General features: G+C 41.0%; 2 protein-coding genes across 7 annotated transcripts in view; both read right to left on the reverse strand.

Annotated features, from left to right (window-relative positions):
- LOC118404011 (extracellular sulfatase Sulf-1-like) overlaps positions 1-10827 on the reverse strand; it is a 109195-nt gene extending 98368 nt beyond the window's left edge. For 3 of the 6 annotated variants that reach the window (XR_004829732.1, XM_035802920.1, XM_035802931.1), the window contains exon 1: positions 10733-10826. The gene's annotated coding sequence lies outside the window, so the exon portion shown is untranslated. Of the gene's footprint in view, positions 1-10732 lie in introns of all 6 variants that reach the window. The other 3 variants (XM_035802927.1, XM_035802930.1, XM_035802928.1) reach the window with 2 other exon arrangements.
- A 1247-nt stretch (positions 10828-12074) lies between these two features.
- Positions 12075-22275, reverse strand: LOC118404819 (phospholipase B1, membrane-associated-like). The gene is made up of 15 exons (XM_035804177.1): positions 22141-22275; positions 21187-21275; positions 20742-20802; positions 20178-20236; positions 19895-19962; positions 19269-19312; positions 18369-18477; positions 17590-17641; positions 16813-16959; positions 16114-16205; positions 15570-15645; positions 15055-15165; positions 14135-14230; positions 13234-13299; positions 12075-12261 (listed from the first exon to the last, which is right to left on the reverse strand). Exons 1-15 carry the CDS (start codon positions 22184-22186, stop codon positions 12229-12231), a joined length of 1149 nt encoding a protein of 382 aa, XP_035660070.1. The 5' UTR covers positions 22187-22275; the 3' UTR covers positions 12075-12228.
- Positions 22276-22575: the final 300 nt, after the last annotated feature.

A 22575-nucleotide genomic window follows, 5' to 3' on the forward strand; every position in this document is an offset into this window, starting at 1 on the left:
CTGCAAATTTGTCCCTAGCCTGCGATTACAACAAGCGAAGGGGCATCCTGCAAATAAAGACGTCACAGACTGTCAGGGGAGACAAAGGAAAATAGATGTGCACAACAATGGATGTATTCTCTCCATGCAGCGATGTTCACCCATGCTAAATAATAGATTCTTTTGCAGTCTTTAAACCACTCTCCAAGCAGAGGTTAGGCTCTAGATTGTTATGGACAACTTCCTGGGCATTTTCATCCATGCTTAATAATAGATTCTTTTCCTCCCTTTGCCCATTGCAACTGAAGTGTTCTTGGTGAGCTCTTAAAGTGTTTGTTTCCTTCTTCTAAACAGTAATTCTTTCCGAGGAATGTCAATGACACTTATCTGCAAGCAGATGCATGAAGGGAAATTTGCACCATTCAAATGTGTATTCTTCATTATCCATAAAACAAACTATGTCACCTAGGGAGACCTACAGGCAAGAAAGTATCACTGTACAGTCAAAGCTGTGCAAGAAGACCATTATGGACACTGATATAACCTAAAAAAAAATGCATCCAACTTCGGCAACAACTTGCAGCACCACTTGAATTTCGACAGAAGGATGACTCCTAGCGACATTCCTGGTATACGGAATCATTGAAAAGTAAAAGCACTCATGCAAAGTCTGTGTGCAACTGTTGTCCTTGTAGTACAATGTAATTCATCTCTTACCCTGAGCTACCTCCTCAATCAGGATTAACAGGCCACTGGTGGCAAGAACTGCAATTTCTTAAGTGGCCCTGACCCAATTCTTCCTGGTGCTGGGTTCATCTCTTAGCAGGCCTACTTAGACCAAGGAGCTTTTATCAGGAGGAGAGAGTATGAAGTTACCCGCCCGCTGTGCGGCTTTGTTTGGCCCGTTAAATCCCGCAGCGCCGGCTTTGTTTACTGCCCTGCGCGGCGCCCGTCTGATCTGATGTTCGTAGCGCCGGTTGGCACGGTTTCTATGCTAATGAGCCACGCCATTACGTCATAGCCCTCGAGCCAGCCCGAAGCCCGATCGGCAAGAGGCGAAGTGGGTCAGGTTTCCGACGATTCCCTTATTTGGAAAACTCGGCAGGCATGTGACTACGTCATCTTGCGGTAGAGCGCACAATGGCGGACAGTTTGATATGTTTCTCTTCGCCGTACAACAAACATGGGCCAGTTTAGGCCTATTTTCGCGGATCGAGGTCTGTTTTCTTGCGATAGAATTATGAATTTTCACATGTATTTTCAGATGGCTACTAAAAAAATATGACGTTTTTCTTCATTTAGCTGATATTTTTTCGTAACTGTTGATGATGTGCTCGGTAAAATGGCGTGTTCACTGTTGGTCGAACCTTGCTCATTTTTGTCGAACCACCCGTGTTTTTAGAGGATACATCGGGCCTGGAATAAGGTGAAGGTAAGGCGGGAGAGCATAGTTTTCATGGTTTTCGTTACGATCGGGTTTTCGTATATAATGTCTTGAGTTCTCCAGGCATAATTTTGAACTTTGTATTTGTATCGATTTATGAAATATATCTGTTGCATACTTAAAAAAAACTTGGTTCCTGTGATCATTGAGTCAGGTTTTTCACAGTCATCATTAATTGTAGGAATATTACCAGTTTTTTTCGTAGACTTTGCCTCAGACAATTTTGCCTTTAGGCTTAGCCCGTACCCGAGCGGCGGCGCTGTCCGGTCGCCGTATGGCTTTGAAATTTCACCCTCAGTCAGAGAGAATATTGCCGCCGCTGTATGTATTCCGAAGTTACTCTTCTGTTCAACATCGTCGACAAAATCGCAAAAATCAGATCGCTACACACAATGTTTGTATCCCCAGGCCGCCCCACCATGAATGACCACAAAACAAAGGGAAAACAAAAGCTTGCGTGGGTGAAATGTATGTAGATGCGGGTTTTTGACACGTGGGTGTTAATCAAATTTTGTCGCCCGCTACGAACATAGCTGAATGGAAAAAAATTCTTGCTCTCTCCTCCTGATAAAAGCTCCTTGCTTAGACTGGAAAAGGTTTTTATTGTGTGTGCAGGTGTCTTGTAATCTCTGACGTGCAAGTGGATAAGAGGTAAGTCGTGTCGTACAAATATTTTTCAAGTACAGTCAAATTCTGCATATACTACTATACTACAAAAAAAGTACAATTAAGATTTCAAAGCATTATCCTTCACCATTTCTGTTACATAAAAATATTTCAAGTGAACACCCCTTAGTAAATGAGTGGAATGACCCATCCACACCCCTGTAACACCTGAGTGACCAGTCCACCTCTCAGGTGACAGGGGGGATCAGGTTAACAAATTAGGAGATTAGTTGGAGGGGCCGTTAATCCTGGTTAATCCTGGTCATCTCCACACTTACCAGAGCAGAACATACCTCTGGAGACAAGGCCATTAGGGTCAATAGAATAATCCATCTGAAAATTGTAAAAAACTTGAAGCTGAAATCTGTCTTCAAATCCGTTTACTCGGGATCTGTATCTGTACGAAATTGAAGTTTGTAATAATTGTAGTTGACCATACGAAAGTCACTGTACTTTTTTCTTGTTTGTTTGCATCTGTGTAGCTAGTATAACCACTCTTCAACATACATTGTAACAGGCCAGCTTCGCAGGTACATGGCACGAAGGGTTCTAGCCAGCATCCGTCCTTCCGTCTACCAGCAAAATTTGCCCCACAAAATAAAGGAAATAGCATTTCAGAGGGCCTAGATTGCAAAATTTTCCAGGGGAGCGTAGCCCCTGACCCCCCTAGGATTGTCACGCCTTTGGCAGGATTTCCTTTCAAAATGCAGGGACGGAAATAAAATTCAGGCTGGCTAGAGCATTGCATTTACTGTATCTCTTTACTTTACTCTCACTGTTGACTGAAGCTTTCATTCCAATATTTTTCTAGTTCCACTAAATTCTTTTCAACAAAACATGGAGAATTTTTTGGAGTTTCACTCATTTTATTCTTTTAAACAGAACATTAAGACTTTCCTTGCAAATCCATAAAAATGGGTTCCAAAATAAACTCTAATGCACATAAATTTAGAACTACAAATTGGCATAGGGCAATAACTTGCTATGTAAATACAGACCTGGGCCAATTGATGATAACCATTTAGTTCAAAGTACAAAAGACTGGTGGTACTACTGGTCCTTCAACATGTCATTCCAGAAATGCTCAACCCTGATAACTATGTACATATTAGACGCAATACAGATTAACCCACTGGATACACAAGTCGTGATGGACTCATACTAGCAAACTTTACCAAGAACTTCAAGAAGAAGCAAAGCCAAAAATAGAGAAAACAAGTGAACGTAGGTAACATACTCCGTGACGTATTTATGATTTTTGCCATCAGTTGCAGAAAGACAAATAACGATATGTCGTCTAACATTTGTTTAGGGACTCCTCTACCGTAACAGCAGTTCTGTACATTAGACAACACATAACCCCCCCCCATATCTGCTTGAAGATAAGCTAATTACTAAACCGCAAAACCACATGGCCTGTTCCACAATATCGGGAATATAGGGGTCATTTCTGAAATTATTATATAGATCACAAAAACAGCTAATGTGAAACAAGAACAATTTGCATCATCGCGCAACTGCATGCATTACATACGAATTCGGCAAAGGGAACCTAGAAACACATGCAAACACTCGTCACATTGGACAAAAATAATACTCTGTCATCAGTGGCTACCCTCCGTCACAGAGTAACAAGTCACTAGGGGGCCAAAGCACTTCCTCCATTCGTCAAAAGCCATCTGTCAGCAAAAAATCAAAACCATACATAGCAGTCATAGCATGTCAAGAACAAAAGATACAAATGCTGTGCAACATGACAACATGACAAATACTGTGCATCACAACCTCTGATCTTTCATTAAAAATTTAGGGCAGTCAATGAGAATCACATGCAATGTCATCCATCTATGCCTATGGTGTGTTCTGGTCCCACAACATCCTTTTGTGACCTGACAATGTGTAACCATGGCAACAGGTAACCCATGACAACAATGATGCAACCTCTTATCCCAAACACACAAACAGATTTGTGCACAAGATGCTGCAAAGGAAATGCAATGGCCAGGTTTTAGGCTTGCAAACTACTGTAAAGATTATGTCATTCACAACATATTCTCTTTTTAAATCATATACATGTATCAGTGAATAGTGACAATGCTTTCTATCAAAAACATCTGCGGAAAGAGATAAACAAACACCAATCCTTAGCCACTAGATACAAGTTTGTGTTGGAAGCTAAAATTTTACAACTATGGATTCTTTCATAACAAATGAGCTTTCAAAATACCAAACCTTTACTTTTTTATGTTCCTTATAAATGATCTCCAAGCAGATGTTGGGTGGAAGGTCATGACATCTTTTGTCTGTCCGTTGGTTCAATGACAGCCACAAATGTCAGAGAGGTTGGGCAGTCAGAGAAAACATTACAATATTCCACTCAACATCTGCTTGGAGATGACCTTCCTCTCAATAGTGTAGTGTTAGGAGATACACCCTAGTTTGTCTGACTCTGTGCTGTCTAGTTCTCTTATCTCATTGTGGAGGACCTGATCTTATCTAGGGACAAGCCATTAACAAGTGGGACTGTCAGCTATCAGATGGACACTGATGAGTATCTAAGGGACAAACCATTAACTGTTCAAGGAATGTTAAAATACTGTAAATGCATTTAAGTGAAAACCCGCGAACATTAATCCACTGCGAACATTTCTGCATTTACAGTATCTTAGGGACAAACCATTAACTATTCAGGGAATCTTGGAATAATAATTTAGCAAAATGTAATACTCTTCTTGTTGTGCTGGGTTCTTTAATATGCAAGGACCTTAAATATCCCTTTATATGTGGGTTAGGAAGGGGATTTCTGGCTTCAAAAATAACGAAGTTCCCCCTCCCCCCTGTGCCCACCCACTAAAATCTCCCTGCAGACCAGACAAACAATAAACATCTGGAGTAAAACAACAAACAGATTCTCCCAACATGACAGCTGGGCATGATGTTATCACAGTACCGACAGGTTAATGAGAAAATATCCATCCATCAATTTTAGACAAACACAAGGAAGACATCAACTTCTGTCAAATAGAAGAGTCTGTATAATGTAAAATTGCCAATATTTCAAACTTATAAGTTATAGTTGGAGATGCTTGTGTTTCTGAAAGCTTGCTAGGACCTTTGCCGTCTTATGTACTGTGATTCAACCTCCTTGCTTTAAGTTTGCGGGATTTAATTTTGCAGTAGGAGATTCAATATGAAGTATTTGTGATGGGTTTTATTTAGCCATTGAAACAAGAAAGTAAGTAGTACAAGAATTTTCTTGGTGTTTTAATCTTGGCAAAGAGGTTATTGTAAAAACCGCAAACATTAAACTACCATAAAACCACTACATTTACTGTAAGGTAAAAGGCAATCACGACATGTAAGCCTATGAAACTTGCACACAATACTATAGGGCGAGCCTGGTAATGGTATAGTATTAGTTAATAGTATTGTACACAAATAGCTTGACAAAAGGCTACAGGGGAAAACATACTGCATTTTCATGAAAATGTTTCCTTTCTAATTAGACTATCTCTCCCTAAATACAAAAATTTACAATAATCCTCTTTTTTTGTCTAAATTATACAGACTGGGTTTGTGAACTTATTATGCAATAGATTCTTGCAGACTAGAAGCATATACATTGTATAGTGCAACACGTTGACCACTAACCCCCCACCTGTGCTAGACAGGTCTAAATATGCGAAGGTATTATAATATTATAATAAGAAGCTCCAATCCAAACCTCTTCAACAAGGTTGTTATCACAGTTGAGGACACAAAAAGCCACTTGTCATGCCGTTGATCAATTAATTGAAAATACTCCCCATTTAATGGGGCAGAAAAGAGAGCCAACAATTTGACGCAATTAGATGGGATTGGGGGAGGGGGTTTAAGACCTGTAATAGCCAGCTCTTTTTGTACAGTACTTGCAGGTAAAATTAGGAAATGGTTGTGCTAACAGCATGTATAATGGCATTGACTCCGGGCTAAGTGTGAAATGTAAGCCTGGATAAAATACAGGGAAGAGTTTACAAAAGAGCGACAATTGGCCGCCCTTTTTCCTTTCATACAGTAGAGGTCAAGGGATTTTGCTTGAATGCATATTATCATGGAGGAATCTTTCAGGGCTATGAGTAGAATTCTTGGTAGCAATCAAAGATAATGATATACACTTTAAAAACTTTGGTAGTAGTACCATATTTCTTGTAATAAAGCGCACTCTTTTGACATTCCAACTTTGAAGTAGGTGCTTTGGGTCAAAGCCAAAGTCTGGGTACACGCTTTTTTTAGTTTTTCTCTCGAGAAAAATTACGCTACAAGCAAGTAAGCCAGCGATTATGCCTCAAGGTATCATCCTGAACATTGATAATTTACACATTTGTCTTTTGTTTATTATTTACAACATAATGATGTACTATTAACTTAAATTATGTAATTGTGTGTGTTGTTTGTCAAATATATGTGTATCGAGTGCCTATCACAAAGGACATTGAAAATCTATAAGCTGAAATTATAAACAGAAGGGACTATATTGAGTATAGTCTATACCCCAAACATGTAATACCAATAAATAAATGATGAGATAAAACAGTCGTGGAAACAAATCTAAACTTAACTACCTACCTACTTTAAATTTAACTAATTTAAACTTAACTACATGTATCAGCAACCGTCTTAGTAACTTGTCTTAGTCAATCCAACTGTCCAAAATTTATCTTCTTGTCCAATTACACAGATGAGCTTGCCTGCCCTGAAGCGTTCGATCACTGGCATTTTGTAAATGCCACAGGGCAGAGAAACTGATGAACAGCAAATGTCTAGCCCCTATACAATAGAAACGAAAAGGGCAAGATGATTCTGACTTTCATTTGGCTGCATGGGGAATTTGTATATGTTAATTGGCACTCCCAAAGTCAATGTCAGAAAGTGTTGCAATTAGTTTTAATAGGAATTTTTGATACCTAAAAAGTCCATGAAAAATTCCACATAAATTTGTGATTTTACAATTTTTTTATCCACGGTGTTCTGATTTCGTGTTGAAATACACTGAAAAAACTGTGCGCAATGAGAAAGTTGGCAGATATAAATTGAAAGACTTCCACAAAAACTTCCACAAATATTTTCTCACTGCTATCTCCAGATCTGGATTTTTTTCTGTCCCAATCACGGCCAATGTTTGGAACCCCATATTGAACCTTTTTATTGTCAAATCGTTCATTCCAACCTACCAAAAAAATACAAGTCAGATTACTACACGTAGGTAAGACTTTTGACAATCCCAACAAGCAAATTTCCATCCCAAATTCTTGAAGGAGGGACGGGTCCTGTAGACAACTCTGCATACACTCCCCCTGAATCATTTTTGGTTTGTTCCAAAAAGTTTCCTATTTTCTGTATGTCAGCAACTCTACAGACTATCAGGTCCAGACATCTGCTCCCTATGGGGTGGGATAATCCTCTCTGATCCAACTGATAATCCAACCCTGATCCAGATGACACTGGATCTCCTCACTTCAAAGAAGAAGACCCTCCAAGACTGACAGTTCCTCCAAGATTAGGGTCATACCTAGGGTTTGCTAGGAATGGGTTACACACCGACTCATCCACACAACAACATAACATTAACAAACACATGAGAAGAACAAACTGCACCGCTTTTATTTTCTGGAGGAGTGTGCAAACACCCTGTGAATGGAGTGGGATCTTCCCAGGGTGTCAAGTGATCAGATTGAAGATCTGAGACAGTTTCTGACAAGACACAGAAGAGCCAGGGCTTTCTTGAGATGACACCTCAAAGGACCTTGCTTCTTGAGATATAGCGGAAGAGTTGTATATAACTGTGTCTGTTGGAGTTCTCACCGCATCGGGTTTCCTCTTCAGCCATTCAGAGAAACAGACTGTAAACAGTCTCAGGCTATTAAATGATGTCTACAAAATGTAACAAAAGAGAATACACCAGGTTTTCAACCGAGCTTACGGTCATACTGTAAATCCATTAACTTTCGCATTGGTTTTATTTGGCGGTAGGAGGGGACAGGATGTTAGAAGACCGGGGTTGAATCTGAGGAAAATTGAGGAACTAACTGTAATTGTGTAAAAAGAAGACTTACCATGGTGTTAGGTTTCTGCACCTGTCATCACTCTACAAACAATCTAAGACTACTAAGTGATGTCTTCACCACCTGTACTGAGGGAACACAACAGTAATACAAAGTGTACTGACTGAACCATAAAAACTACAACAGTATGGAGAATGCCCAGTATAAACCAGGACTGTGGGGTTTTTTTTTAAATTATTTTTTGGCAATGATTCAGTCGTTGAGTACTCTAAGCTTGCTACATTTAAAAAACTGAATAAAAAAGATATACTGAAGTCCCCGTGGTGCAAGTATTGATGCAACCTTGCTGATTGGCCGTCTGGATCATACTCCGTGGATCCGTGGGCCAGAGTTCCATTCTAGCAATGTCTAGGGTCGGCCCCAGCTTGGACAAATTGTAAAGGATTGCATTCGTGATTTTGGATGGTGACGTAAAGGCAGCAGCCTTGTATACAAGAGCTTCAGGCATAAGCCTCGAGCATCCAACCTCTGCACATGAAAGAACCCCAACACATTTACCGAGGAGAGTAGCGGCAACCCAGTGTGCTTGACTAAAACACATGAGCCGTAGCGAAGATGCATTGCACCACTAACAGAAAAGCATTATACTTCATCCTCAGCCTAACGTTCGACTGCTCTACTGATGCAACATCAGTAATCCCATAGGTATGCACACTTCTGACATCCAGGTGTTCGGGACATTCTTAAGAAAATCTCAAGGGTGCTATCATTTCTTTTTCATGGAAGACCGGACGTCTTAAGGCACTGAGTGGAATTTCAACAATTAATAATATTAATAATAGCAAAGTTCTGAATGTAAAACAATATTTTCATATCACCCCCAAAACTTGACTATTCCGCTGTAACATTGCCAACTTAAGAGTAGCCATGTACAATGAAATGTTACGCCTCGTGACTATCAGCTGTATGAGGCTACTGAAAGAATTTTACATCTCTATTCAAACATTCTCACAAGCTCTTCCCAAATACTAACCCCACCACCGATACCCCTGCCAAAAAAACACCAACTATCAATTTAAACAACCCCAAATCCTTAATAAATCCAGTCTGTATATATACTGATTATATATCATTCTTCGCACCTTACTTTATGTACAGTATTCCCCTGCAAGGTTTGGGCAGCTAATCTTCTACAAACCACGTAGTAAAACAGTGTGTAAGATGAGCGAGGGGTAAGCGGGGTAACGGTAAGTTGCGATGTTTACACTGTAGTGGGATATCCCTTAAAAGGGCCTGGTCGCACCAGTGCTCCATCAAGGCCATGCAAACAACCTATGCAGGGTTCCAACTGTCATATGACAGAGATGGTCTTCAGTACTGGACCAAGAAGAAGACTGACAAAAAATTTTCCAAAAGACATTGGACAAAATTTGGGGGAAATTATTGCCAGAGGGGTTGGTTGGCCAAGTTCCCAACTTACTTATGCTAGTTTCTACAATTTCTTTAGTCCAGAGAGCTCTGGTAGACACTGTGCCTTCACTACCCCATCTCCAAGCCAACTTTGGAATAGAAAAAATCAAGTTTTAATTTTAGGCTGCCCATGTTTGCTTGTAGCAGCCTAGGTGCAATCCTGTTCAGTTTATAACTTAAGACCGGGCCTCCAATACTTACTCAGTATGTAATACAGTATGTTTTCCTATTTAATTTTTATTGAGGTTCCCATACTCACTCCTTCACAGAATATTTCAAGAGCGAGCGTATGAGAGAGCCACTAAAAACTAGAAAAGCACCAGAGAAAATTGATTTTTTTCATCTCTACATCTGCTTGGAGATTAACACAACCTTAAACAATTCATGGATTGTTTCACGAATCAATAAGTATCAAGATAATATATCCAGGCCTTCTCTAGCTATCGTGCTCACAGACAGACAGACACACATACAAACACTGCCAAAGACGTAACCTTCTTGGCGCAGAGAAAGAAATACAAATAGCATATGCCTAATGTTGTGAATACATATATCTTGAATGTGTTTTACAAAAAGCCTCCTCATGTCATGGGTATTTTTGGATCACCCCCAGGGATTGATCACTGCACACTATGGTGACGATATTAATTTTTATAATTAGAACTTATACCAAAAACTAAAACAAGACTTAGAATGGCATAAACATATTAATATGGAAAGAAAAAAATCACAACTTGAGGAATCTCCCCCTTCCCTCTATGATATTTTCATGGCACCCCTATCCATTGTTTTTGAAAATGGACAGCAATAAAATTTAAATCACATGGGAACAAAACTTGTTTGATGTTAAACTTTAAATTTCGCAGCTTTTCTTTCATAGTCTGGATCACTTTGAAGTATCTGGAGACTAAGAAACAGAGGCATGACAGCTCGCCACGAGGTATCTTACACTACGCACTGCGCGTTAGCTTCGGTCTGTTCCTCAAGTCCTTGCCCTGTAAAACATCTCACAGCGGGGACACTACTCGGCCTCGTACACCGATCTTCGGACGGCTCAAAATCAGCGAAACTGTACGGTTTGGGAGGAACCACACAACGTGTTACCGCAAAGGCAGCTAAGGAGGGAGCCTACCTTAGACTTGAAGACCTCCCAACTTGGAGAAATCTTGGCAGGAACCACGCAAGAAGTGAGAAGTACACCACAGGCCTTCCGCAAGGCTGCACTGAACTCTTTTGAACTCCCCTTTATCAGGGCTCACGTAGGAGTCGTAATGTAGACTTTATCTCAACTTGAAGTCAATTTAGCGTATTTTAGCTCAATATAAAGATACCATATGAATGATAATAATTCATTATTTACGAATTGATCCATGTTTGCTTATTTAAAGCTGAATTTGGGGTCTTTTATCATATATGTTTGTCAGTACAGTACACCTTACACCGCCATGCAGAGCCTCCATCCCGCCAGGGAGCACTCCAGATCCAGTGATCTGATTGGATATCGAAACTCCTTAGCTTCAGGCCATTGACCAATCAGAGTTCATAGATTATTTTCGCGCCAAATCCAGTATTGGCACGATCATAACAGTGCACATGTTGTCTCCATGGTTGCCAAAACGCGGCAAAAACATTCTGAGAATGTAGACATGTACTTTTTGTTCCTCACAACAGCAAAGAAAGGAACTATTTAACGTTGGTGGCCGTCACTCGATCGTTGCCTATATATTTCTTGTGCTTGAAATCTTCATGTAACGTTACATATGTTCCCATTTCCAATCAGTATTGTGTATTCACTTATAAAAAAAAAGTTGAGATTCATTCTTTTTCCGAAGAGTAAAGTAGCTACGAAAGAATACGAATATTTTTTGGTGGAATACCGGCATATCATATCAAATCAATCATGACTTTTGCGTTCTTAGCTGCAGTAGTAAACTTCGCCAATAGATGGCGCTGCAGAAAGGTGAGCCGTTTCTCACCACACATCAGCAGCCACTAAGGACTGAGGGACTGTGCCCCACATGTCATATTATTAAAGATTAGTACACTTGAATATGAATTCCACTTTAGTACACTGGAATATGAATTCCACTTTGTTATGAACTGTCCTACCTACAGTTAGAGAGAGAAGCATTGTTTAAGATTATTAAAACCAAAACACCCATCTCCCTTCCGGTACACAGAGCGATATTTTCTATATACTGCTATCATGTTCAAGTCATATCCGCCTAGCCTACGTAGGTCTATTTATTCATACTTTATTCCAAATGCGAGACCATATCACTCATACATTTATCGACAATATACCATAACAATATTTTGTTGCTCTTTATGTAGACTCGTAGCACCATTGTCTATACAGCTAGCAGTTGTTGTTGGTTGCCAAACTTAGCTTGTGTGATTGTTGAGCAAAAAAGTTCATTCATTCATTCCAAACACGCGTAGCGCCAAGAAAAAAAAAGACAAACACCGTTAGGTTTCATATTAAGGAAAGATTTATTTGAAACTCTTCAACACCGAGCATGTTAAGTTGTGTTGGATTTGGGGTTTCATATGATTGCAAAGCGAAGATCGGCTCTCCCATGCCATCCGTTGGTGAAGTAACGGGAATACTGATGTCCATGGCAGAACTTAGTTCAGCCTGGTCCTCAGGTAAGGGTTGGTCTGTACAGCAAGAAAAGAATAGATGATATAAGTAGGTACATGAAAACGAGAACCAGTATTACTTATTTATCCCATTTTTTAGCCCTGAAAAAAATATATTTTGGAAACACGTGCCAACTACAAAGAGTTGTGCTAACATAGGTTACAAACCTTAAACCCATTTTATTAGTATTCATTGAACATCTTACTAGCATGATAAAGGGATAACACCCCCGCCATCCCATGTATTCATGAAATACCTTCTAGTAAAAGAGTGGGAGAGGGTGTGTTATCCCATTTTTTTACCAGTAAAAGGTTCAATATTAACCGTCTGGTAGAAAAACATATAACCCATAAAAAATAACATTAGCACGTATTTTTCAATTAACACTTTTTTATACGAAAGAACAAAATCTGTACTAAATAAATGGACTAAATAATCAAGTCTCGAGAACCGGTTGCCGCATCGACAGAAATTTTTTTCGGAAGAATATTGCTTGTAAGCCATACAAAGGTTACTCTAGCAACTGGCTATATTTCGTAAGGGGTCGGGCCGGTGTTTCAGGTAGTATCGACTATCTTTCGTCACTATTCACTATCTATCTTTTTATCATTTCCCTCGCGCCGCTTTGATATAGCAATGTCATACTATACATATGCTTAATCACCTAAAGTGTACACAGCAACATTGTGTCATCAGACTATGAAATTACTCTCCAAGAAGGCTCCGGTTATTTTTCTCTACCTTGTTTTTATGCTGTTTTATGCGCTTTTATCGGGCTTTCTATTTTGAACCATTCTTTATGTCAGTTTTGGGCGTGAGACATAAAAGAAAATAGAAAGCCTGATAAAAACTAATTAATATAAAACACACAAAAAACGCCTGGAGCCGAATCTCTGCTTGGAGAGTATATTAAAAGTACTTGTCCTACTACAGTTCACAGTCACAAACACACACACACACAGGATCCGAAGGAATACGGCACTACTTACGGAGCTAGGACAGTTCACATCCCTGCCCAGAACCCAAGACGTGGACTTCTGTCCCTCTCCCTCCAGCTGCAGAAAGAGACACATATACCCGTTAAGATCATGGTCAGCAGATTCAGAACTACAACCTAGAAAGGCAACATTTGCAGGCAAATATATGATGTTTACCTCCACCTGGTCTAGCCTAATTACCTGTTAATTCTCACTCAAACACAATATTGATTTTTGTGACCAGCTTCTCCAACACTGTCCTGTCACTTGCTACATAGTGTGATGAACACCACAGGGTCTTTTCTACTTTACCAGCCATGGTAACAGTAGCAACCGTCTACTCTCCGGGTCATTGACCTTAATTGTTTGAAGAAGTAGCAGAAGAGGAAGAAAAGGAGCAAAAACAATATGTTTCCTTTCTGTGAAGGTAAACATAACTATTACCAGCTCAGAGAAGAAGATACAGGCGGCACCTCTTATATACATGTATGCCTTGATATTGCATTATTAGAATATGAAGAAAAACACGTTATTTTATGAACGTTAATGTTATTTTGCCTTCGGTTTAGTTAGTCTACTAAACATCATACCGAACTACAAAAAAAACTGTTTTCCTGTTAGCACCACCCAATGCATATGTCTCCCAAAATGTCGGAAATTTCATCCTCCACTGTATACAGAAAAGAAATCAAACCCAATAGCATTTCTTTTAGATTAGAAGTATCACTAGTTGATGACCGATATTTCACTTAATGTCCACTTTGTTATTGTACCATTATCATCGTTGTACTTTCATACATGTATTTTTGCAATTAGCCTTCGGGCATGAGTTTGCAATAAAGATTATTACTAATTATATCTTAATCTTGAAACTTGTACATGTCTTAGAACAAAATGAGAACAAGTCTGTCACCATGTTATTCCACAGCGCCTCTGCAGCCTCAGCGTGAGCCTTGCCGCTGAAGTGGAAGCAGTCAGGGGAGAAGTAGCTCAGGTCTGCCTCTCCAGTCTGAAATCACAACCAAGTAACATCACTCTAGAGCTATTGCACCACAAACTTTCTTTGCTCCATGTATCGCTAGTTTACCTTTATCCGTTGTATCTAGAAATTGGGTATTTAGGGATATCAACAAGTCGCTGAACGGCGTTTTCGAATTGCATTTTTTTTAATACTTCAGTTAAAGACAACCGTCCATCGACTTGATACCCCGCTTTTGAATACTACGGACTAACGTTAACCTATAACATTTTGACGTCTTCGTAGATTTCATGGCATGAGGAACACGACCGATATAGCTCTGATCACCTTTTGTTTTCTGTCCCCATTTTCAAAACGACGTCGACTTAAACGTACGTAATGACCACAATCGTTTGAAATTTGGTACTAGTACATACGATAAAAGACTTCATATTTTGTATTAAAGCCCCGACATTTTAGTTGTATTTCTTACTAAGTCTATGAACATATTGATGACTTATCGAATTAATAATGCAAAACAAAGACTCAACAACTATTACCATAATACATCCACATGTGCTGCAGGTTTCGTCGGCAAAATTAGATATGTTATCCCCATAACGCGCTCGCTTGTCCTGATAAGGAACTAAACCCCCAAACGACCTCGAATACAATGTTATCGAAGCCTTTAAAATATGTTGAACACCTGGGTGTCTGAAGTGTGCATACGTCGGAAATTGCTGTTACTGCACTTGTAGATCCCCTTGAATTCATCGCTTAATTTGGCAGTATTATGATTTGTGGCGGTATTGTAATAACAGATGTTAACAAATATGTACATTAAACCTATAAAACTGTGACAGTAACTATCTCACCCCGCTGGAGCTGAGAGGGATGGGTGTGTTCTCGAAGAACGGCTGCAGAACCACGGTGAAGTCGTCCCGGGTGTCGTACCGGCCGGAGTTGACCAGTTCATGCAGGGCGTCCTGTCAAGGAACGGACCAAATTTTTACATGGTCAGAATACGATAAAAATAAAAAATAAAGTACGTACAGCGGCCGAATAAGTAAAGAGACTTAAACTTTTTCAGAACCCTTACTTTATTTCTACCGACGTTTCTGTGACCGTCTATCACCTTCCTAAGGGCAATTCTGACAGGTTCAAATTGTACTGCAGCCATAGGTGTCGCTGCTTACAGATGCGATCACAAACGCAAAGTATTTACGTATATTCAGTGCCTGTTTTATGCTATATATTTGCGAGTGTGGCTTTTTTTAATGGTGTATCAGTTCCATTACACACGTTTTCTACTGCTCCAGAGGCCGGACGGCAATACTGTTGCGTTTTAGTCTTTTTAAAACTAAAAAAAGATAAGACTATGCATCCTGACCTGGTACTGGGCATTGACATCTCGGATTTCAGCCAGAGCGTTGTTGTCAGCATATGTCACACAGTCGCACAGGAAACTATTAAAAACAACAACATGGAAACAACATGCGCTTAGTGCGTATATTTAAGTCCGTATGAGTTCCTTATTGTCATAGCCTGCATCAGTTCAGTTCATTCATCCATTATCAGGTGACACTATGAAGTCTCTCCAGATGTCTTTGTCGCACATGACAGACATGTAGGTACAGTTTTCGGCCGAAAAGTCATTTTTCGTACCAGATAAACAGCGCTGCACAGTAAAAAGCAAAATACACCAAAATCCCAGAAACTTCACCCAAATCCAAAACGTGTCAATATACAGCATTAGATCTGTTTGGAAAGCACAGAAAGTAGTATTTATACCTCGAACCTACGACTTACCGTCTATGCACTTGGATACTTGGATAATCTATACACCCGTGATTCATTTGTTAGTCAACATACATACCACTTACTAAAGACTTTTACCCATCCGTGCATCTGCTCGGAGCTGACGTCATACTTACGCAGACAGCAGACGGCAGGTGAAGGTGAGTTGACCCTTGTTGAGCTCAGCGATGTCCAACATCGACACCAAGTTCACATACGCACGGGGAACCTGCGGGCAAAGGGAATGGTAACAGTGGATTGGGGCGCACAGTCGACGTCCGATCGTTGTACGGTCATCGTACGATTGTTGTGAGGTCGTCGTGCGGTCGTTATACGGTGGTCGTACGATCGTCGTACGGTCGTTGTACGATCGTTGTACGGTCATCTTACGATCGCTGTAAGGCCGTTGTATGATCGTTGTACGGTCGTCGTACGCTCGCAAAATGGGGACATTTATGGATTAACCTTGCACGTTTCCCTCAAAATTTAGTTGTTGGAAAGGGCTATTTTAGACCCTTGTAGGCGGTGGCTTCTGTTACATCCAGCTTACAAATTTTGATGCAGATACAGATACAGATACAGAAGCTGGTGTGTTACGCCAAAGGGCGGTTATACATAAACCGGCTATATATGTGAATATACGGATACATTGTGCAGAGGTTGGAGGGGGGATGATACCGACCATACACATACAGATACAGAGACTGGCGTGTTACGTCAAATGGTGGTTATACCTACCATACAGATACACTTACAAAAGCTGGTGCGTTACACTGAAGGGCAGGTAACGTTATATCGCGCCTATAACGATACAGATACATTTGATTCAGCCTGACCTGTGCGTGCAGCTTGTCCAGCGCCTCCCGGATGAAGCCCGCGTAGTTGGCGGCGCTGCGGAGGTTCTTGTCGTCGCAGTACGCACACAGGTCGTTCCCGCCAATAAACAGGGTGATCACCTTCCAGTCGTTCTCGTAGTCGACCTCCTAGAACGACGGGCTTGTGGTTAGAGTTTTCATTTACTGTTTTATGCTCAAGACAACAAATGAACTATGCTGTCATGCGCCTTATGAAGTTGATTTACAAGCGGGCCCCACATTTAGATTAACGTCATAATTCCGAACCGGATTTTTTTTAATCTTACATTTTGTTCCCGAAAGCTGCCCGGCCGAGCCCCGGTTTGGAAATGGGACGTAGGTCTTAGGCTCAGTCTCCAATTGCTGCGGTGCCCGTCAGGGATGTAGATAAAACTTTGTCCGTAAGTCAAAGTTTCATCCGTTACAATGTTAGAGTTGCTGGCTAAGGCTAACGTCACATTTCCAAACCGGGGCCCGGCCAGGCTGTTGGGGAAACGAAATATAGAAATGTGGACGTAAAGATTATACACAAATAATGCCCAAGAATATTCTCTTTACGTCTTGTGTAGTTTTAGTCTATGTAACACAAACTCCGCTGTCCAGGGCTCTAACTGGCGGGCTGCTATAAGCGAGATTTAATCAGGCTAGTGTAGTTTGGTGTCTTTTATATCATACTTTTCGTTCTCGGCCCGGCCGGACCCCGTGACGTAATCCTAGCATGGGTAGATATATATGAGATAAATGATATTCTTGACTTACCACCGAGTTTTGCATACGGCTGATCAGGTCATCAGCCTGACCTGGCATATCGCTGGAAGAGAAAAATAATATTAATAATGATACAGTATACGTGAGACTTGGTGAGCATCTCCAAAGTTTCATAGCATGATACGTGCATTTTGCTGTACATATACAGTTTATTGTCACAGACTTTTGATGATCTCAGTCTAGTTTAAGGCCAAATGATATTTGGTACATGGTAGCCTGGTTCTAAAACCATCGTAGCTGCCAAGCCTCTTTCCTCCTCTCTCACAAATATTTGCGAGGTACGTAGGGCAAGGGGGCAAAAATGGCAGCAGATCAAAAGCGCTTAATTGCCTTCAATACAAGATGCCTGACAGATCAGTTCAGTTCAGTTCATCCTCGGATACCTTCCATTTCATATAGGTATAGAATAACCAACAAAGAGGTGCGCCACAGAACGAACCAGCTGCAGAGAGAAGTGGCAGACATGGTGACAGAAAGAGGGCTAAAGTGGCAAGGACATGTCCTGAGAATAAGAGAGAACAGAACAGCAAAGAAAATCATAGATGGAGACCAAGTGGTGGAAAAAGGACTCAGAGGAAGACCAAGACTTACATGGAGGTTAAACGTGGAGAAACGGACCAAGACGTTTCTTGAAGCTCTTGGGACTGAAAAGGAGAAGCTCAGAATCGTGTATGGAGGGCCAGGGCAGCATAACATGCACAAAAGACACGGGGAGAACGAAAGTTGCTAAGGTGATACTAACGTTAGAGTAAAGTTCTGTATGTACTCACATTGCCTCCTTCCCGGGGTAGGCGATGTTGAACCGTGAGCCGGAGCTGAAGACATTTCCGGTCCCAGTGGAGAATCCCTTCACGTTGGGGTTGAACTTCTTGATGATGTCTAAAGTGTGGAGAAGTGAGTAAAAGTGAGTTACTTATCGATCGAACACATCTGTACATACGACGCTTATGAGTTAGTGACTCTATAATGCTTGATGGGTTTTTTTTTCCAATTATATTTCATGTACTATCAACTGGTTCTATTAGTTCATTTTAATGAAGTGGTGTATGGAATCACTGTTGATGAATTCGTTTGGACCCATTTCCAAGGCATTTTATACCAAACTCCAGTCCTTTGGATTGTCATTCCAGGGCATAAGTGTACAAAATATATATTAATGGTCTAAAAATCACTAATGAAACTTACTAAAAACGTATGATATGAAATGAAAACGTATCTGTACCATCATGCTAAATTTCGGATCATTTGGCCCCAAAATTGAAGTGTTGTATCCATTGGGCGATTTGACAGGGTGGGGGTGGGGGAGGGGAGGAGTAGAAGAAGAAAAAAGAAGAGACGCGGAAAAAAAACATACTTCAATCTATATTTGAAAGAGTTCAATACAAGACTGGGACAGGAATGGGGACTGCACCCAGACCGACACGAATACCACTTCTCCTACTGACGCTACCACCGCCACAACTAGGACAGCCTTATTACCCGCAAGGGTATCGACTGGCTGTGGTTCAAGGTAAAGATTCAAGGTAAAGATATATACTGTGTGTGGATGGAAATATAATGAGCCCGGTCTTCTGAGGTTAGGGTAGTAACGTGTTACGAATAAATCATCCAGGAATACACCTTCTAGTTTACGTTGTAGGAAGTATATCAGGGTATGAAAATTATCTTACTTGCAAGGGTGACAGTGTCCTCCAGAGTGCCATCGCCGCCGATACTACAGAGGGAGATAGAATTAGGCAAGATCAAACTCAGGAAAAAACGACGCTGAAATCTTTAAGCAAGCCTTAAAGCATGAGTACATGTCTCGTTCATCTGCCTTGTAATAAAAAAAACGACTGTCGTGGATGCTTCTCAGCGTTTGGTCCAGGCAAAGCCACTGCAGTAAGATTCTTTATAGCTACGATATCAAGATCAAACGACGGTCAAGACGAATGTGACCATGCCGTTATAGACTTCAGAAAGAACACGGATTCATATAGCACGAAAATAAAAATTTAAGCCTACTTTCCGAACTTTAGTCTAAAGAAATAAATGAAAATTAAAGGCCGAAAAGACTTCGTAATGTTTTCAGTTAACGCATATGCTTTCCGTCGAAAGTTAGTTGTCCGTAAATAGTTGTTTTACGTAAAGGCTACGTGAAACTATGAGAAACGCATATAAACGTACTACGGAAAGGATACGGAAAGATAAACTTTACGTACATGGATAGGGGTCGTACAGGGCACATAAACATTTAAAAATGCATCCTTTTAGTAGAATGCAAGCGTGCATCGTTTTTCGTGCCGTGCAACTTTACCTCCAGGAGGCGCCTCGGTACTCGGTCAGAACCTCGAGGACGTTGGAGGCCAGGGCACCGTTAGCTGCCTGTACGGTGGATTAGAAGGACATTCTGCATTAGTGATGTCTATAATGTCTATCCAATGGTAGGGACTTCCATAATCCTTACGTAACGGACCCATACAATGCACACGTGTACATTTGCTTATCTATAACTTGAAAGCTCATCTGTATAGGTAGAAGTCCACAACACATAAAAGCGCCTACATTTGACACAGTAGAGATGGACATAGACTACTTACGGTGATGGAATCTCCCAGTGCAGCAACCACGTTGATGTCAGAGGGGCGGAGCTGGTGGACTAGAGAAAAGATAAAACATACGATGAAGACAATATTACCCGTTTTTGGCACTTTCGGATGTAAACTACTACGTGGTCCCGTAGGACACCGGGCGGATCCCGGGATATTTTGGGGTCCGGCCGGGTTGAATGTAAGTCGGACTTAAAATGAACCCGAGAGTCGGTAACAAATAGACACCGTGATACCGAGGGATACCTCCGGTATTCGACCGTCCACCGGGACAAATTTGTAGCTTTGGAGCAAGCCCGGCACTGGTGGAATTGGGACCTAAGCCTTACTAGTAACATCGGTCTCATCAGAATAAACTACTAGTAGTCCAGTGTTTTCTCCTGTAGCTTTCATTGGTTCAAGGGTGATATACATAAATTAACACACCATCTTATCTAATCTAAAACTAAACCTAAAAGCTACATAAATGCGTCCTGAATATTCTACTTCTAGACTGATCATCCGGCTAGCAAGGAAGCCGTTTCGACTTCAAGCTTTTTTTTAAATCGAACCTACCGGAAGTCGGGGCGGTAGCGGAGTATTGCACCTGGCAGCCGAAGTTGCTGAAGCCCACAGCCTGTCGGGTAAGCAGAACAGAGAACATCACGATTTCATGGTTAGTTCAATGCAATTGTAGTACGGGCCATGTACCAAGCTGGTAGCTAGATTCATTCATTCATTCATTCATTCATTCATTCATTCATTCAGTCAGTCAGTTGGTCAGTCATCAGTCGGTCAGTCATTCAGTCAGTTAGTCAGTCAGTCAGTTAGTCAGTCAGTTAGTCAGTCAATTAGCCAGTTAGTTAGTCAGTTAGCCCGTGAGTCATTCGATTGTTCAGTTATTTATTCAGCCAGTCAGCCAGTTATTCAGTCAGTATTATCCAGTCAGTCATTCGGTCGTTCAGTTATTCATTTAGTCAGTCATTCGGTCAGTCAATTCGTCATTCAGCGATCCACAAACCGGAAGGGTCCATCTGCTGGAGGCCCCGTCTTGAGCTGCGGCCACGTGCTTGATTGCGTCCTGGTACTGCTTCCACTTCCACTCCGACCCTAGAAGGATGGCATGGAGGAAAAGAGAGTTTGTCAGAAATTACAAGCATTGCTAACTGCTCACGTGCGGTGAAAGGAAAGAGTGTTTGGTTCAGAATCAAGTGGTTCTGACTTCAACACCTTGAATGCCCAGGGGAGTTGGCCGGTCAGAGGAATTATTTCCTCACCGCGGAGAGCCCCCGCACAGGCTCATGCGTTAAAACCAAGAATTGTTGTCTAGTATCTGATGTATCAGGGCAAGAATGACAAGAGAGAAAGCACGAGTCTGTAATGTTCACAAGCACACAAGGTCAACCTACTCTTCTCGATGAAAGTGTTGTGTTCTTTAACGACACCTGACATTGCCTGAGGTTACATAAACTAGACCAAAGGCAAAAATACCATTTGGCTCGCCCCTGAGGCGTCCTCAAAAACTGGACCAAAGGCAAACTGACCCTTCGTACGGCGGTCTGGTCACTGAACACCAACCACAAAAGCGATACAGACACGATACCCATTTTATAAGAACAGATCCAAAACTGGGTAAAGAACATATCCAGGTTTCGTATCAAACTGGAAGGTGGCACTTAAGGATAGTTTGTTGAAAACCATTTCACGATAACGCATACTTAACTTGAATAAATGGGGCAATAAATGTATACAGTATATCCTTTGAAGAAATTCGGTCAAGGATCCGAGGGGAAAAGAAAATGTTTGCTCACATATTGAAACATAATGGCCATCAAAGCTACAAAAACATAAATACCAAACGTTTTGCGTGACACATTGCTCCAACTCAAGTGTCTAACAAGTACCATTTCAAGACATTTACGATTCTCCAAGATTTACAAGAAGTAGTGAAAGAGGCGGTAGTTTAAGAACTCACCAGTGGCAGTCGCCAACAAGGCAGCAGCAATGACGAGGAACTTCATGTCGAGACGGTTCTGTGGGGTACAGCTTCAACAAGAGCCGAGGAAAAAGTATCGAATTCTCGGCGACTAGCCCACCTTATATGTCTTCCCGCTATCTTAGACATCTGAGATAAATGGGAGTAAATTTGCCGTTCTGGATACGGGCGGTAATTTCATGTGCTGCCAAACTAATTTGAACATTTATCAATGTTTGGTTGCTGAGCGCGATTTAATTGGCGCGCCCTTCCTATTCGACGGTAAGTGTTATCTAGAAAGTGAGTTTATCAAGTTGCCTGTAAATTCTGGAATGTATTCAATAAAAAAATATTCTTTTCTTGACTTGAATTAAATGCAAGAAATTGTCATAAAACTCCTACTTGTAGTCTTTCTTTCTTTGCTGGCTTGTCTTG

Source organism: Branchiostoma floridae, chromosome 17, assembly GCF_000003815.2.
Source record: "Branchiostoma floridae strain S238N-H82 chromosome 17, Bfl_VNyyK, whole genome shotgun sequence".
NCBI lineage: Eukaryota > Metazoa > Chordata > Leptocardii > Amphioxiformes > Branchiostomatidae > Branchiostoma > Branchiostoma floridae.

Excerpts from the sequence above, each read along its gene's own strand:
- LOC118404819 (XM_035804177.1), bottom strand. The coding sequence starts at position 22,186 with ATGAAGTTCCTCGTCATTGCTGCTGCCTTGTTGGCGACTGCCACTG. Across the intron at positions 16,960-17,589 it reads GCCGTATGCAAAACTCGGTG|GAGGTCGACTACGAGAACGA; the intron begins GTAAGTCAAGAA and ends CCGTCGTTCTAG. Across the intron at positions 15,166-15,569 it reads ATGTCAATGCCCAGTACCAG|GACGCCCTGCATGAACTGGT; the intron begins GTCAGGATGCAT and ends GTTCCTTGACAG.